The sequence below is a fragment of the Nematostella vectensis genome, chromosome 14 (genome assembly GCF_932526225.1).
Source record: "Nematostella vectensis chromosome 14, jaNemVect1.1, whole genome shotgun sequence".
NCBI lineage: Eukaryota > Metazoa > Cnidaria > Anthozoa > Actiniaria > Edwardsiidae > Nematostella > Nematostella vectensis.
In genome coordinates, this window is record NC_064047.1 from 9,763,642 (window position 1) to 9,780,493 (window position 16,852).

A 16,852-nucleotide genomic window follows, 5' to 3' on the forward strand; every position below is an offset into this window, starting at 1 on the left:
GAATACTTTAAAATATCACTTTCAAATGAAATCAGGAATACAACCAGCAAAACACAGGATACACCTATAGTATTCAAACTGATATTATAAAAGAAAAAGAGAGAAAACTTTCGAACCACTAATCAACCCTCCGCATGAAACAATTGCGAAGCCCATTAACTTAGAAGTGCTTTACGTGTCTCTGTACCCTCGAAGGTTAAGGGCTTGTCGAAATAAGCTCAAATGCTCACCCCCTCCCCCCTTACCAAATACTTGGCAAATGTGACATTTAACTAAACTAGGCTTTGACAGACACATTTCCGATCCCACTCATGCAATACCGAAGGAAGTTCATACTTTTATAGATCTAACCCCATTCCTGAAAAGCACGTCTTTTAAAATCAGTCCTATGTACATAGAATACACGTAAAATAAAGAAGGCAGAAGTCTTTTTTTATTGTTTCGTAAAGTAGACTGGTTGTAATAGATAGTTGCACTGTATAAATATAATGAATTTTATAACTTTTTTCAGCAATGATTCTTCAACTCCGCACTCATAGCCCAATAAATTTGTGGTGCAAAAGCATACCTGACAGCCCCAGATAACCTCAAGGCTTGAATAATTTTTTTTGGGTTGGGAGGGGGGAAAGGATCGGGTATTCCTCACGAATAAAGCATCTTGTGTCCATGGAGCCGCACGTAGTCATTCGTACTTGGACGGAAAAAATGGCGCTTCACAAAGATTTCTTTTTTTTATTACTCATAGGAAAAAGGTAAAGGGTCGTTCTGAATGCTTAAAAGCGGGAGATTTGGTCCCAGCGCGGAAGAGCGGGAGAAGAGGTCCAAAATCAATCTTGAGACTACCGTCTAATGTAAGGAATTTGGCAGATTTGAAAAAAAAAACTGGCATCATTATTCGACAGAAACTGGAAGTGCTATACCTATAAGCGAGTGTCCGCACGCTAGCACGATCATTTTCCGATAACCAAAAATTTCTCTTACGATAGGGCTATATATTTTTTTGAAGCTCACATTATTCTTGAATTCGAGCGAAAAACCCGATTTTAAATTCGCTTTTTCGAGCATAATAAAAAGGTGGAATTTCTTGAAAATCGACGACAACAAATATTTTAGTACAATCTTTGGTATGGATATACTTTTAGGCGATTTCCGTCCACAACGACCGACCGGTATTACCTTAGCAAACAGTTGGTCGTGTCGCGGGACAGATTAAAATACACATTACTTCAGTAGAAGTAAAAGTGACTTCAATAAAAATAAATAAATAAAAACAAGCATTCGAGGATTTTTTTTTTTTCAGAAAATAAGTATGTTGAATAATACTTTATTTTGCTAGAACCTTAGAACCTACGAAGCTTCTAGGGACCTTTTGCAACCTGCATAGCAGCCCGGAGGATATGTTTGCTCTTGAAAGTATAATAAATTGTATAAACTGGGTGATCCCCGTTCCCAAAAAATCGGGTTTCTATTTCGTAACAACAAGTCACAAGGTTCACGGGCTCGCGCAATCATTGTCAAAAGTGCGCATTCTCCTATCAAGCAATGGGATAGGTGCTCTCTCTATCATATTTCAACCTCAATATTTTTACGGTAACTCTATATAATAGTTATAAAAACAACTTACATCAATTCTACATCTCTCTTTTTTGATCTGACAAAATTTTCTCATGTTATAAGCTATTTCTACTTTCGTTTCTATTCCCAGGTCTTGCATTGCAGGCATTGCTAAAGAGGAAGTCCACGTACTTAGTCACGTACTTGATACAGGAACTACGCACCTTTGGAGATTATGGAAGTGTTTTCCATTGATCGGCTTCCTGTAAACGTGCTCAAAGCACCAGTTTTATGGGTTTCCTGTTTACTGGAGGGCCCTATAAATACGGGAGCTTCGTGGAGGGTTTTATTATTTGTGCAAGCATCAAGAAAAAAGCAGATTTTACACCAGCAATCAAGAACATTTCAGGTCGGTAAAAGTGATTCATTATCCTTTTTTATTTCTCTAGTTCAAATTTTGTTAGCTTGATATCTAACTCATTTTTTTGCGGTTATATTTCACTGTGAAGTGGGTCATCTGAATCCCGTTTTAACATAAATCCTGTTTAGTGAACACAAATCTCGGCCTGAAATCAAGTCGACTCCCCCCGGCTTATTCCATTTTAACCCTTCTGGATCCTGTTGTACGCTTCAGAAAATCCGGCTACAGTTTTTAAGGATTATATTTTCTTTGTTATGTTCTTTGGTTACGACATAACTTTAGCTTTCTCGCGTTGATTTGTGAATTTGATCCCCTGTTGTCTTTTCCTCAGAATGCACATCAGAATTCTAGCAGTCGCCCTACTGGCGTTACTTGCCCCTTCCGTCACGCATGCTATCAAATCATGGAACACAGGAAGAGGGAGACTTTACCGTCTCCATGTCACGCAAGATGTGGCCATAGAAAGTCCCTCAGGCAACCACAATAACCTGCCTTACCTTCTCGTCGGCAAGCACCCGCAATACCCCAACAAGCGTTCTCTGTTGCAGTTTGAAAGCCCCCCGAGATCTGGTTGCCAAATCCAATGGGCAAAGATGTACATGTACTTTGTATACGCGCACAAGGCTAGCTGGCATTCACACCAGCTGACACCCTATCTCAACCGGGACATCATGATTCACCGAGTGCTGAAGCCATGGAACGAGCGTCAAGCGAATAGCGGATACAGGTATGACTCATCTGTACCTTTGAAATATCAACACGGTGCAGACTCATGTGAAACGCAATCCATCCACGTAATTAGAAAAGGGGGGGGGTGAGTTTATTTATACATTGCAAGCGTTATTTTGTGCATCTTCAGTGTTTTTTATGTTTTCGGTAAGAAAGAATAAAATCTAGCACTTTCGCATTATCAGTAGGAACTTTTTTGAGCAGTGAGACGACGGCAGGGTGAACGGCAACAGCAGAAAACAATTAAACTCCAAAGAACTAGACATGAAATGCACTCTGAAATGGATTCTGTCTGATACAATTCAGGCGTTTCTTTCAAACTACAACGCGAAACCCGTAGAATACAGTAACTGTTAAGGAAAAAGAGCATTTTATCCCCCCTCCCCTCTGGAAATTCCTGGGCGTTTTAACCCCCCACCCCCCGGAATTTCCAATCTTCCTCAATGGGGGGGGGGGGGGGGGTATGGATATTTTCTGGAACTACACAATCTTCTCTAGCATTGAGCGCTTAGCAAGAACTTATTTTTTTTTTCAGCCGTTGCCGTCGTAGTTGCTTAAATTCCCTAATTACCTTAATCCTGCCGTCGTTCCTATTATTTGTCTTAACAATGACATTCATACTTTATATCAAAATTCTACTTTCCTTATTAGATTATCGAGAATCCGCTGGAGTCAAATGTACCTTGGTTTAAACAACATTGATGCAGAGGCTAGGCCCCAGTCTCCATCGACCACAATGTTCTCTTTCCGACCAAGTGGTTTTGTAGAGTTCGACGTCACAAGAGCCGTGAGAGACTGGGCGCGAGGGTCGCCCAATTACGGCGTGGTTGTCAGAGTCCAAAATGAGAGTGTCGAGGGTAGAGGGTTGAGGTTTGCGAGTAATGCTGACCGAGATAGCAAGCGTCACGCCTACATTCATGTGAAGTGTGCTTAGGATTAGGTAGCCCCGTCACGAAATGTTAATTGTTACGCAAGTTGTGTCACGCAATATAGCAATCCGATCACGTGACGCATTCGTTTATGTACTTGAATACCGCTTAATAAGAATAATTTGTAGATAAAAGCCTTAAGAAATAAAAGCGAATAAACAGCATTAAAAACAGTTAATGCGTTTTATTTCTTTTTCCAAAAAAACAACAAGTAATGACTTTATTGAAGAGCGTCCAAAAGGTATCGAGGGGGAGGGAGAATGCTAATTGCAGAGGGGGGTGGGGGATGGGGGGAGGGTTGAATAGATAGAGGGGGCTCTAGAGATGGGGGGGTGCCCTTAAGGCATCAAGTGATGAGACTGTAAAGACTGCGGAAAATGCCTGTGGTAATTGAAAACGAGGGCTTTCAATTGGAAACGCACAAATCTACACACTAAAGCTTTTGTTTGCATCATTGCAACATTTTTCACAGAAACAGACACCAAATGGATCAGGGCAGACATGTCTTAATATGCATTTGTTAGTCTAAGAAAATGAACTGATGACAGCCGTGACTGAATTTGGCTATCTTCAATATTCACTTCTAAGTCTTCAAGAGAAACCTCTCCGTGAGTTATTTGTTCCTGCCTTCTCTTCGACAGTTCCCGCTGTTTGCTTCATGATAACTCGAATTAATGGTAACTCGAAACTTTGGTCACTCGAGCCTCCCACTAGCTCGAACAAATTGCAAACAATTTCCATGGAATTTTATTCGCTTCATATGAAGAATCAACTGCGTTTTCCTTTGAATTATGGGCCAGTTTTGAGGAGGTATGCGATACATTTCCCTCAACGCTAAGAATTTTAAGGGTGGAGTGAATATACAAATACGTAATCCATACCACCTGACATGAATATATTATTACGTTTAAAACGTCTTATTCTCCTAATTCTAATCAATCACAAAATAGACCATTGATCACTCTTTTGGTGCTCATTGACTTTTCGAAGAAAGAGAGGGTCTCTTCTACACCCGTAAAAGGGACAGAGAACACGCGTTTGTCGAGACAGAAGCTCTCAATTTGTGACAAAGCTTCGGGACCACCTGTGGAGTGGATTCCAAAAGGACTAAATGTAAAATTGCTGGCGCTTTGAATTTCAATACTGGAGAAAATTTTGTTGCCCCGGAGGAATTTTGATAACATTTAGGCTTTCAGTGGAGACCTTAGAGGCTTTACAATCGCTTGTTTTTCTTTGTGTGGCTGCCTCTGTTGGGAAAAAGTAATACAATCAAACAACAATTCCATCCAACAAAAATTGTTGTCCATCCAAGACAAATGATCTATGATGTTAAGGAATTGTTAAGTCATAACTGGATGCTTAAGCGCCCAGAGAAAATGGGACTTGTTTGCTGGGGATTGTTGATGCTGGTGGTGTATTTCAACAGAGGTAACTTGACAGTCGTTTCTCCAGACATCATCAACTTATTTATTAGATTAATGTAATCACAAACTTGCTGGGGAATCGCTGGGGATCAGCTCGCCTTTGAAGTAGTTCGATATGAAGTTTCGGGGCATCTTTCTGCACTTGATCCTTCGGTCTTTTTTCATTTTCCATTGTTAAAAAATAACAGTTCATTTGCTAAGTTATTCGACAGACGTTAATATTGTAGTCGCTCTATTTGATTCTTATTTTATTACCGTATTGTTTCTTGGTAATTGCTGCTACAACTCATTACACTTTAAATTACTCAATAACAAAATACTTAAGTAAATTACTTAATGACAAAAAAACCATACTATATTTTGGCCTTTGATACAACATAATTATCTGTTAGTCGACTCTTTTATTTCTTTCTTCCAGCATTTGCCAATTTCCCCCACTCAAACAGCTTGATTTGTTTGCTTCCTAAGGTGTATTATAATACCTTTTGCACATAAACTTGTCCTCGTTCGATTTGAACAGCTCTATAATCAATCATCCTCCGATTTAAATAATCACAAATTAAATTCTAACACGGTGCCTTTTTGTAGAAAGGTTAATACGATGTTTACTAGGATTCTAGCTCGCTAGGGGATGCTTTTGTTGATGTTGCTGACACTAAATCAAGTCTTAATTTTCCGACACGTTGCATAACCGTACTAGAAAGCTCCACTCAGAACTGAAGCGCGCGCTGCCGCTGAGATTCAAAATGGCCGACGCAGAATCACTGCGGACTACTCACAGAAGCGTCTGCACAATTTTCAATTTCCCCTTTTTAATTCAGTTATTCATGGTATTCTCCCTACAATATTGTATCTGACTAGGTTATTCTAAAATCTAGTAATTAAAAGTTTAGGGTTCTCCCCTACAATACTGTATCTGACTAGGTTATTCTAAAATCTAGTAATTAAAAGTTTAGGGTTTTATATCTAAATCCGAATTCAATCTTTTTGTTTTATAAGAACCTTTTTTATAAGAATGTGACGCCTGAGATTTCACCAAATTCTAAGAACATACTAAGAACATGCCGAGGCTCATATAACTGCAAAGTACTATTTTTTTAGTGTTCTGTGTTCTATGCAAAATAATATTATTGTGTTCATAACAACAAAACCATAAGTATCGTGTATATATATTATTTTTTTTTCTTCTAACAATTCATGTAGTCATATACACGGAAATTCAAGAATAGCCTCAAAATAGCTTTAACATGCTTCAAGAATAAGAACGGCCCAGTTTCAAATGAAAATTTAATGTTCTTATATTTGTATAAAAAAGATGAGTGCAGGCATTATTTTTCAAAGGAGATAGTACCGTACTAATTTTTGTACCTTTTTTTCCCAGAATGCTCTTCTGTCCGTGTAGACAATCATGAACAGCGATTGGTGGATCATTTGTTTAAAGGCTATGATCCAACAGTGAGACCGGTATACAAAAAATCAGACACCGTCCTCGTGAGACTGGGGATTACTTTACATCAACTAATCGATGTGGTACGTTAATTCTTCTTTCAAAGACACTAATATTTCCCATGTGTTTATAATCTAGGCTTGCAGTTTTCATCAGTATCAGTCCCGAGAATAGTTTATGAAAATAATTTAAATTTTCTATAAAAGTTCTGATATTTTTTTTCTTCTGTAGGAATTCAAAAATCAAGTGGTGAAGTCAAGCATATTTATTCGTCAGGTACTTAAACAGCTTCTGTCAGCCGCCATTTTGTTACACTAGTAAAGTATCGAGTGTGAAAGCATTCATTTCCATCGGCTGATTTACGGAAGCCAATGCGATATTTTCGATTGAATTTGGTAAAAAAAGTATTAAACTTTGTTTTTAAATTGTTATTTCGAGATTCTAACACATTATGTTCCTTCCAATATTAAATAAAAACGATAACAAAGATAAGGCTGACAGAGGCTCTTTATGCCCGTGCGGACAGCGCCGGTAAAGCTGTTTCAACAGAGCAGTGCCATGATTAAGCTTTAGCTGATGCTGGAGCTATTTGTATGGGTTCTACACGAGCTTGCCATCCTTTCTTCCCCTCTCTGAGCTTGGAATTCATTTTTTTTCCGCTTCTTTCTCTTCATCCTCCTTTTTTTTCTTATTTTCTTCGTTTAAATTTCTGTACGTCCTAATAAGTCTCACTACGATTCAACTCTATAATTCATTTTTTTCACTCTTAAATGGGCTGAGGAAAGTTACCTATATATATATATATTTTTTATGCATTTTATGCCGATTTTATTTCCATCAAGTCCCAAGCGTTCTTTTATCTGGATTTCTGATTGGGTTCTCTGTGGCTAGTAAGAGCTGTGACGTCACAGGAAACCATCTCCCTGAGCTCTGGGTTGGCTCTAACCAGCCCCTCGTGCCTCACGTCTAGCCACAGGAATGTGGCTTTTTTTCATTGTTTGAAAATAAGCTAATAATGTTTTTTTTTTCTATTATAGGCTTGGCTAAATCCGTTCTTGAAGTGGAATGCCTCGGCATTCGGTGGAATAACGACGATAAATGTTGATCCTAAGAGAATATGGAAGCCTGATATCTACCTCTACAATAAGTTAGTGAATGGATTTTTAAAGACGCACTGGAAAGTATGGACAGTAAACAAACTTTTTGGTGATAGGAGGATGGGTACAATGAACACGTAAATAACCAGTGAATACTTTTGTGGCGAACCTTTCCTAAGCATAGTAATATTAAAAGATTGGAAGCATATTAGAAAAGATTGGCGTTGACATGACGGAAAAACATGACGTGACGCTCCAAATAAGTCCATTTCTTATCGAATAAGGCGGATTTCTCTGAGTATATAGTAACTTATAGCTAACAAAAAATCAAGTGCGACTTTTTTTAAATTGATGCGACTTTTTGTAAAGTGTCATTGAAATTTGAGCTTTTCCATATCAAACATATTCCCCACGGATAGTGGGGAATTGCCTTATATGGGCATTGATGCCTATATTTAGAAGAGCTAAAGTTTTCCCGCTCCCTGATCTCCAGAAAACATGGTGAAAAAAGCTGATTCCTGTCAATTTGAGACTCGAGGCAAAAATGTGTCAAAAAAATCTTTATCGCTTGGTCAAATCTTTATCACACAAGCCTTGAAAAGCCCTTAGACCCAGGCCTCCAAGAGATTGGCCGAGCGAGTTTTAAGGTCACCCAAATATTGATATGGCCCCTGAGCTGATACACAGCGCAATGATGATCAAGGAAAAGTTATCTTAAAAAGACAAAATCTGGTGAAGTGCACTTCGGCACGTGTTTTAAAAATCAGTCCGTAATACAAGGAACCTATAGCCACTGAAGAAATTGTGTCTTCTTTCTATACCTGGAATTGCGCGTTTTCCAGGTTTTTCCGTCATGTCATTCGCGTTACATTATGAACAAAGGGAGCATTGCCTTCATATTGCGTGTACACCCCTTTTTAGGGCCATTTCTCCATTCGGGGGCCTTTATACTTACGTTTTTCGAAATTATAGGTTTCTAGCACTTTTCTTGAAAGCTGAGCTTTGACTATACCCCCCTTGAATAAACAAATTTTTTTAGTACGTAACTTGTTGTAGGATACCACCATATCAAGAAAATTTAGCCAAAATTGTCGTTTTTCCCAGACACGGTTACTTCCATATAAGCAAACTAATAATTCATTATTTGGAAAACCTGCACAATTCTTGTCGGCGACAAAATAACTTTTCGATAAGCCCATTTTCAGTAATTACTAAGGACTTTTGTTGATATAATAAAAGAGTTGGTTTTATAATTCGTATGACATGTACATAAAGCTGGACTAAAGATAACCCTACAAGGAAACGCAGTACTTCGGAATACTCCTTCACGCAGTGAACTAATATGGTCGTTTCTTGATTTTCTCTCCTTCTCTAGCGTCGATGACCAAACAGGTGCTATGAATCAGTTTGATACTCACGTGACTCTGTCATTTACCGGACAAAGCATGTGGCTAGCGCCGAAAATACTCAAGTCTTCGTGCAAGTTTGACGTCACGCATTTCCCTTTTGACGAACAGGTTAGTCACGGGCGATAGGATGATTCATTTTCAGGGTCATGACAATGTGGCACTGGGGTCACGTGACCCCCGTCCCCAATATTTGAAAAAAAAATACAAGGAAACAACTGGAAGGGCCCCAATTGTTTCTTAATGTTTATGTATCGTGCCATCCCCCCATATTTCTAGGCCAGCTTTAGCACTGCATTTATAGTTCAAGGGATAAACATAGTCCTCATGGATAGCGTCGCCCTAGTAAACTCATTATAAATAAGGTACTTCTTTCAGAAATGCGACCTCAAGTTCGGATCATGGACTTATGACGGCTTTCATCTCGACATTGCGTCTGAACACCCTGCTAAGTGCGAAGGGGACTACAAGAAGTTTATCAAAGGAGGCGAATGGGACCTTATCGGGTTACCCTGTCGGCGTAACGAGCTTGTGTACATCTGTTGCCCCGAGCCCTATCCTGATCTCACATACACCATCATCCTCAGACGGAAATCCATGTTTTATTTTGTGAACATGATTGCACCGTGTTTTCTTATAACAGGTAAGAAGGTCACTGCTAAAGGGAATGAAATAAACGTTTGTCGGCATTCAAAGAGACTCAGTCACGTATCCAGCGGGGGGGGGGGGGGGGGGGGGGTGCAAGGGGTTCGGACGCCACCCTGCTCATGTGACGAAGTGGGTTCGAGTCCGGTTGACACCTTTGTTGGTAAATAAGAAGATAGTTTATTCGGATAGAAAAAAGTTTCAAGATGGATCTAGTGACCTATTACCAGAGCTGAGGATGCCAATCGAGGCAAGTGATTTACTACTCTGGACCCCACCCTGGGTTTTTTCTCTAGACACGCCCCTGCGTCCTACTCTGGACCCCACCCTGGGTTTTTTCTTTAGACACGCCCCTGCGTCCTACTCTGGACCCCACCCTGGGTTTTTTCTTTAGACACACCCCTGCGTCCTACTCTGGACCCCACCCTGGTTTTTTTTCTCTAGACACACCCCTGCGTCCTACTCTGGACCCCACCCTGGGTTTTTTTCTTTAGACACGCCCCTGCCCTGAGAGGTATGGGTGATGCGTCGGGTCACAGCCGCCAACGACGTGAAAGTAAATTGTGGTAGTGGTGAAAAGAAGATAAGATGATAAGAATTATGGTGATGATGATACTGTCGCTGATGTTGTTGGGATTTGTGGGGTTGATGCTGGCTGCAGCCGGAAGCCCTGGAAAATGATGCCACTGAAAAATTTGGGCAAAATGCGGTTCCACTCAAACAAAAATTAGAGAAATTGGACATGCTCCTTCTTGAAGCAAAGGACAAAATCTGTATAATCAAGTTCGCATTCAATAAGACGCAAAAAAATTTAACAAAACAGGAAAAAGTAAAATGATATTTCAAAATGCCAAAAAAGCTGCCAAATGTTCCGGATATCCAAAACTTTGCAAAAAAAAAAAAAAAAGAAAATACCAAAAAATTGCCGAGAAACTTGTGGCTAGGCCAATCCATCACCCACCATCCATCCGTACTTACTCTCTTATCCGGTCCTATGTGTACTTTCTCTAAGTCTAGTTTCCATTCTAGCGTTGACTCTGTTATCGTTCTATCTTCCGTCCGAGTCCGGCGAGCGTTTAACTCTGGTCATCACAAATCTGTTGGCACTGACAGTCTTCATGCTGCTGGTGGCGGAAATGATTCCACCGACTTCAGAGACTGTACCACTTGTGTTGATATACTTCTACGGTAGCTTCTTCGAGGTAAGGACCTTTATGTGACTTATACGTGTGCAAGGATAAGGTTATTTATACCATAATAGATTAAAAGAGTTTGACAAGGGTATTGAAATTTTGTCTCTGTGATTCAGGTGGCGTTGGCGCTTGTCGCCACCTGCGTTGTGCTACGTTGTTATTTCAACGATCCTTCCCACACTCCAATCCCAGCGTGGATTCGCATTTTCGTACTCGGATGTCTAGCAAAAATCCTTCGGATACACGTCCCTAAGTTTAAGGTCAATAAAAAGGTTTGTAATCATGCTATTCAAATTCGGACCAAGGCTGGTAGTCAAATATGTGCTTCCATTTTTTCTTCTTTGCAGCTAAAGCGATAGGTATCTGATTTTTACAATGTCTAACAGTAGAGTATTTCTAAAAATAATGCCGACATAAGGCATTGCAATATGCATCTAATGAATTCTCAATCAAATTCATTGTTTCCGTCCTTGTTCAGGATGTCGTCGTCGTCGCTTAAGGTCCCTATTACTTTACTCGACATCTCCCTCCCTTTCACAGAGCCTTGCATGCCAGACGGATACTCTGTGGTCGCTCACAAAAGAACTTGAGCCCCAGGCGTATTTGTAGCAATCATGAACTATTGCCGATAAACTGACGAAGTTGTGTTTGATCTACTTTGATTTTTTTCAGCCTGTTGAAAACAACGAGAACAGCGAGGTGCCAAAGCTCGATGAAACAAGCACGGTTACATTTAGGGGCTTTCCAAACAGAAGACGAGCCGGCTCAAGACCAGTATCTATTATCGAGACGGATGCGCAGTCTCATCTGGGAAAATCGCTGGAAAACGGCTCCGTTCGTCGTAGCATGCTTTTGAGCCCAACTGACGCCCAAAAGCGCCACTCAAGTATCAACCCACGATTCAGTATCTATGGCATCGATGGCGTAGTACCGAACATCCCTCAGGCTTCAAACCTCGAGAAAAGACAATCGTTCATTCAGTCGAGTCGGTATGATCTTAGGCTCAACGAGTCACGTGACCATACATGTGACCATCCACGTGAAGATCACGTGGGGAGAGCAATGCTTAATGCGCAGACTCGAATTGCAGATGGTGTCAGCGAACTCGTGCAGTATCGACACGAACTTGAGATGGAAGAAGAAATGAGAAATGAGTGGAAACTGATTGCCAAGATAGTGGATAAATTTTTCTTGTGGGTATTTCTGATGCTTGTGTCGATAACAACCGTCATCATATTCCTACAAGCGCCGATGTACAAAGAAGCGTTTAAGGAAAAGGAATGAGCTTCCTTGGTTTGACATCCTCGGGGACCCAGGCCGTCGCGGAGATCGGGCACACAGGGAGCGCGCGAGAAAGAAAGAGCACTTTCAGCCTGTTTCTTTTTCGCGCCGCAATCCCTGTGTGCCCGATCTCCGCGACGCCCTGGGTCCCCGAGGATGTTGGTTTGAGCGCTTTTGTAAAAAAGTGCTTATCTGATACCCTTGAGATATTTGTCTGAATGGACGCAAGTGAAAGTGGCGAACTCAACACGTCACTGGAAACGATGCCCCAGAAGACAGCGTAGACTCACGATTCTATGGGATACCATTTCGTTGACCGTCTTTATTCAACTAAAAGGAACTGAAAGTATTGTTGCTTCAGGAATTTCAGATGGAAAAGAATTCCAAAGTAAACTTTTTCACCCAATTGGGGCTTACGATCAAAACATTTTTACAGAGATGCTCGTCGGATAAATAAAAAGTAAAAAAAAAAACTTAAAATAACCAAATGGGCGTGTATAATGGTGCCCCTATTATGGGGCCACCTGTCTAGCGGGCCACTTCAAAAATGCCGAAATACTGGTCATTCAAACACAGTATTTTATACCTTCATTATGCTCCCACCTATTAATAAGAGATCTCGGCCGCTTAATCTATTATCCATTTGTTACATACCCCTATTAAAGCTATAAAGACATTTCGCGACGGCTTTATCGTAAGGTATTGCAAACAGCGGCCTTTGTATTCATAATTTGTTACTATACCTCTGTTAAAGCAACCAATTTAGACATTTTTCCTTTTATTAGCCACATGGGGCACGGCCCAACAGTCCTAGTTTCCGTTTGATCCCAGAGCGATACTGGATACCGTGTCTCTCTAAGGTACTTATTGATTTGAAATTGGAAGCTTATATTAATTGAAGAAGGAGTTTAGGGGGTTCCCTATGGGGATAGGCGACTTGCATTAAGCAATCACTTGACTTTTTAATGGAAAATTCACGCCAAAATATACACAGTAATGTCTGCGCCATCACTCCAAAGAGAGCGACGAAAACAGAAAGACTTTTGATAAAAAAAAGCCAAAGAAGAGAAATTGACAAAGAGCTGAATAAGTTTTTTGTAAAGTATTTTGCAGCTAAAAGCCGGAGTCAATTGTTTTATTTAAAACTGCTTGTATTTGCATTTTGTTCAAAGCTTTAAAGCATGTTAACTCAATAATTAAGAATAAGCGTAACGCTAGTGTTTGTTGCTGTGGGCAGATTAGGAATATATAACCTCTAAAATGTCTTGTGAATTTTTATCCTAATAAGGTTTGGACTATGTACAAACATTTTTTAAGCAGCTATATTAAACTTTACAGCTTTATTTGCTACAACTGCGGATATTTGGCAGGAGCATAGTAAATATTTAAATATGCTGAGAAAACATCTGTGTTTCTCTTTTCTATAAATATTGTATGTTCTTGCTGTTCTATGGGCGCATCACTGCAGCCTGGCTTGGCTACGTAATAAGATGGTGTTGGCTGACCAGGGGATGTTCTAATCCCACACGCTGATTGGCCGAAAGCTGATTAAGATTGACAACGTCAATCACATGAGGGCATAATTAATGCCGTCTTGTCGCCTGCCTGGTCAGATATCGCGACTCGCACACCCTTTTATTCTTCTAACTTTCACTAAAAAACAATTAAAAAAAACAAGTAGAAATGCCTCTTTTCGCAGTTCTTTCGCCATCTCGATAGGTAATATTTAATGAAACTTTGGGTGAGACTAGATATTTGGTGAACCAATAGCTGTTACAGCGCGAGTAACCTTGTACTTCTAAGCACTTACATCGATAGTCTTGGTATACGGTATAATTTTTCTGGACCATCAAGTAATATCTTTTTTCATATGATACTTATGTCTGAGCACCCATCTCAGCGAGTTCTGGAGTACGCGCCTGCTATGTTACTCTGCTTAGTCTGTGAAGTTACTTAATTCTCTATAGAATCTCGGCCCGATTCGTAATTTTCGCTATATATCACTCGTAACCTCTTTGGTAGTCAGTCGGGAATTACTCGCATTTTACTCTTTTAACTCTTCGTAGTCAGCCTAATGTTTCTTGGCATTATCCCTTAACGTCTTGTCACTACTCGGAGTAACTATTCGACGCTATATGCGTCTCGTAGCCTGCTATGTAGCCTGGCTTACGTTAAAATTTTCTCATTCCAACGTTGTACGCTTGACGCAAACCCAAGATTTCAGGTATGACTTCCTTGCGCAAATAACACAAACGTCGATAGACACAGAAGGAATAGAAACACCATGAAAAACACTTTATCTATGATGCTCGCAGCAAGAATCCATTCATACTTTTGGTCTGAAATAGAGTCTCTGTGAGTGGCTTTCCTCACCATTCTGTAGACACTGTGCAATAGAGCGTTCTGAGAGCCCAGCATGCGGTTCATTGGTTCCTGGAAGTTACAGTGACAACAGCAGGGTGCATTTGTACTTGAAACATGAAATTCATGGGAACCCTTTAGGTTTTCTTCTTGCTTAGGGTGCATACTTGACTGGTGATTTCTGCTGAACATTGCGGTTGCAGTCTCTGGGTGGATCCTCCTTGCATCGCCGTTACCAAGGCAAAGTCCGTTAGGTGGAAACTCGAATAATGTCGTCGTTTCTGTAATAGAACATATTTCACGTGACACTTTATTGTTATCGTTTGCTTTATCATGGCGCTTTCACCCAGACGCGTACATAGGGGTACAGAGGGTGCGCGCGCACCTCTTTTGGCGGCCAAAAAGTGGGTTATTTCTTAAGGCCCTGTCACACGTGCGTTTTTTCTCTTGCGACCTGTCTCCCAAAAAAATTGTTGCAGGTCGCACGCGCATTTTTTTTTTTGTGCGTGTGACACCCCCTTTGCAACTTGTTTTGCATTTCTCAATGTCGCACGAAAAGTAGAACGCTCTTCTACTTTCTGCAATAAATTGTTTAAAGTCGCAGGAAAAAACTAAGGAAAAAACACAGGGCGCGTGCGACCCTCAACAATTTTTTTGCGAGACAAGTCGCAAGAGAAAAAACGTACGTGCGACAGGGCCTTTATTAAGAAATAACTGCGCATTTCTTATTATGACTTATTATTATTGCGCACACCCTCAGCCAATCCTGAGTACGTACGCCTTACCCCCAGTCAAATCGTATGAAATGACTAAAAAATGTTGTTGTCAGCGCAAACATAAGATCTCTTCACTGTGAGCAGAGCACAAACTGAGGGGACCGGGACCACCTTGCCTATCCTACAACATCAAATAACAGAGGTTATACCCGTACTTATAAGCCCGCATTGTCATCAGTTTACTTACGGAGGTCCGACGAAACCGCATCAAACGTTAAAATACAATAAAATCTATTAGAATCCGCGCTATTAAACACGCCAAAGCTCTAAATCCTTAATCACACCCTCAAAACTTCCTAAAGACACACTTGCTTTCACAATTTTAAACATTTTTCGCGTTTCGACGGGAAGTTATTAAAGTCTTACTTTTGTCATCAAGAATGGAAACAAAAAATCCCAAAAGACAATAGCAAACCGATGTTTTGAAAATGCGGAGTCGCGATACAACGGATTCGACAGTAAAATCATCGACCGGAAGTTAACTGGTGGAAATGCAGCTTTAACTTCTACTCAAGTCTCACCTTTGTCATCAAGAATAGAGAAACTATGGAGATAACCTATACTTTTAATAATCATAGCTTATACATTTAATAACCAGAGCTTATACCTGTACTTAAGTCCGCATCTTTGTCGTCAAGAAGAGATGGAGTTTTTGGTAGACATGAACTCCGTCTCTTGAAGTCGAGCTTTCTTTGTTTCACGTTGATCCTTAATAACCTCGCCAGCCAGCCAAGCACCACCAGGCGAACACAAGGCGACATGTCCGACAAGTTGGGGTCGTGGAAATAGAACTTGAGCACAATGCACGTGGCCACAAGGGCAATGCCCACCTGGATTGGAATTGAATTGGATGGATGGGTTAGACTGTTTAATTAATTTATGGCGGCTCGGCAGATATAAAAGCAAGAAACAGTAATGCATTGGATGTATGGCATGTTAAGTGGACCCGGGTTTTTATTTTCTTTTAACCTATTTAATAAGATGAAAGTCTCTGTTTTTCCGTCTTTCCGTCAATCCTACACCCACACACCTATCAGTCTGTCCGTCCGTTCTTTCCTCGGTCCTTTCGTTCGTCTATCAGTCCGTTTTTCTGTCAGTGTGTCTGTATGTCTGTCCAGCAGAGTACTAGATATTTCTCTTAAATAACAAGGATTATATCTAGTTTACCTCGATGATAGTACACATGTAGTATATACTTATGGGGAAGGGGGGATATCTTATTCATCTCGATTGTAGTAACAGTATATTAGATACCTCGTTTACATTCATGATAGTATACGTACAGGAAATACTTATGGGTTGGGGGTATATCTCATTTACCTCGATGATAGTATACGTATAATAGATACTGATGGGGAGGGGGTATATCCCATTTACCTCAATGATAGTACACGTATAGTAGATACTGATATGGTGGTGGTATACCTCATTTATCTTGATAATAGTACACGTATAGTAGATACTAATGGGGTGGGGTATATCTCATTTACCTCAATGATAGTACACGAATAGTAGATACTGATGGGGTGGGGTATATCTCATTTACCTCGATGATAGTACACGTGTAGTAGATACTGATGAGGTGGGGT

At 40.4% G+C, this 16,852-nt stretch overlaps 3 protein-coding genes across 10 annotated transcripts in view; 2 read left to right on the top strand and 1 right to left on the bottom strand.

Moving 5' to 3' along the window:
* Positions 1–1,838: 1,838 nt before the first annotated feature.
* On the top strand, positions 1,839–3,806 carry LOC116617081. The gene is made up of 3 exons (XM_032379490.1): positions 1,839–1,963; positions 2,307–2,702; positions 3,356–3,806. Exons 2-3 carry the CDS (start codon positions 2,308–2,310, stop codon positions 3,636–3,638), a joined length of 678 nt encoding a protein of 225 aa, XP_032235381.1. The 5' UTR covers positions 1,839–1,963; position 2,307; the 3' UTR covers positions 3,639–3,806.
* A 173-nt stretch (positions 3,807–3,979) lies between these two features.
* LOC5510326 (neuronal acetylcholine receptor subunit alpha-10-like) lies at positions 3,980–12,586 on the top strand. Of its 4 annotated transcripts, XM_048721640.1 has the most exons (10): positions 4,583–5,061; positions 6,439–6,587; positions 6,736–6,780; positions 7,542–7,738; positions 8,977–9,118; positions 9,386–9,650; positions 10,682–10,854; positions 10,962–11,117; positions 11,518–12,134; positions 12,278–12,586. In XM_048721640.1, exons 1-9 carry the CDS (start codon positions 4,950–4,952, stop codon positions 12,127–12,129), a joined length of 1,851 nt encoding a protein of 616 aa, XP_048577597.1. In that variant the 5' UTR covers positions 4,583–4,949; the 3' UTR covers positions 12,130–12,134; positions 12,278–12,586. The 4 variants fall into 4 exon arrangements, with proteins under 4 accessions (XP_048577598.1, XP_048577597.1, XP_048577596.1 ...); XM_048721641.1 differs by lacking the exon at positions 4,583–5,061 and adding an exon at positions 3,980–4,241 and having other exon boundaries at positions 11,518–12,586; XM_048721639.1 differs by having other exon boundaries at positions 11,518–12,586.
* Positions 12,587–13,245: 659 nt separating this feature from the next.
* LOC5510324 (neuronal acetylcholine receptor subunit alpha-7) overlaps positions 13,246–16,852 on the bottom strand; it is a 19,578-nt gene continuing 15,971 nt past the window's right edge. For all 5 annotated transcript variants that reach the window (XM_048721646.1, XM_048721643.1, XM_048721645.1 and 2 more), the window contains 2 exons: positions 15,871–16,093; positions 13,246–14,768 (listed from right to left, as the gene is read on the bottom strand). In XM_048721646.1, the coding sequence (XP_048577603.1) occupies positions 14,347–14,768; positions 15,871–16,093 (645 nt within the window). In that variant the 3' untranslated portion in view covers positions 13,246–14,346. The remainder of the gene's footprint in view (positions 14,769–15,870; positions 16,094–16,852) is intronic.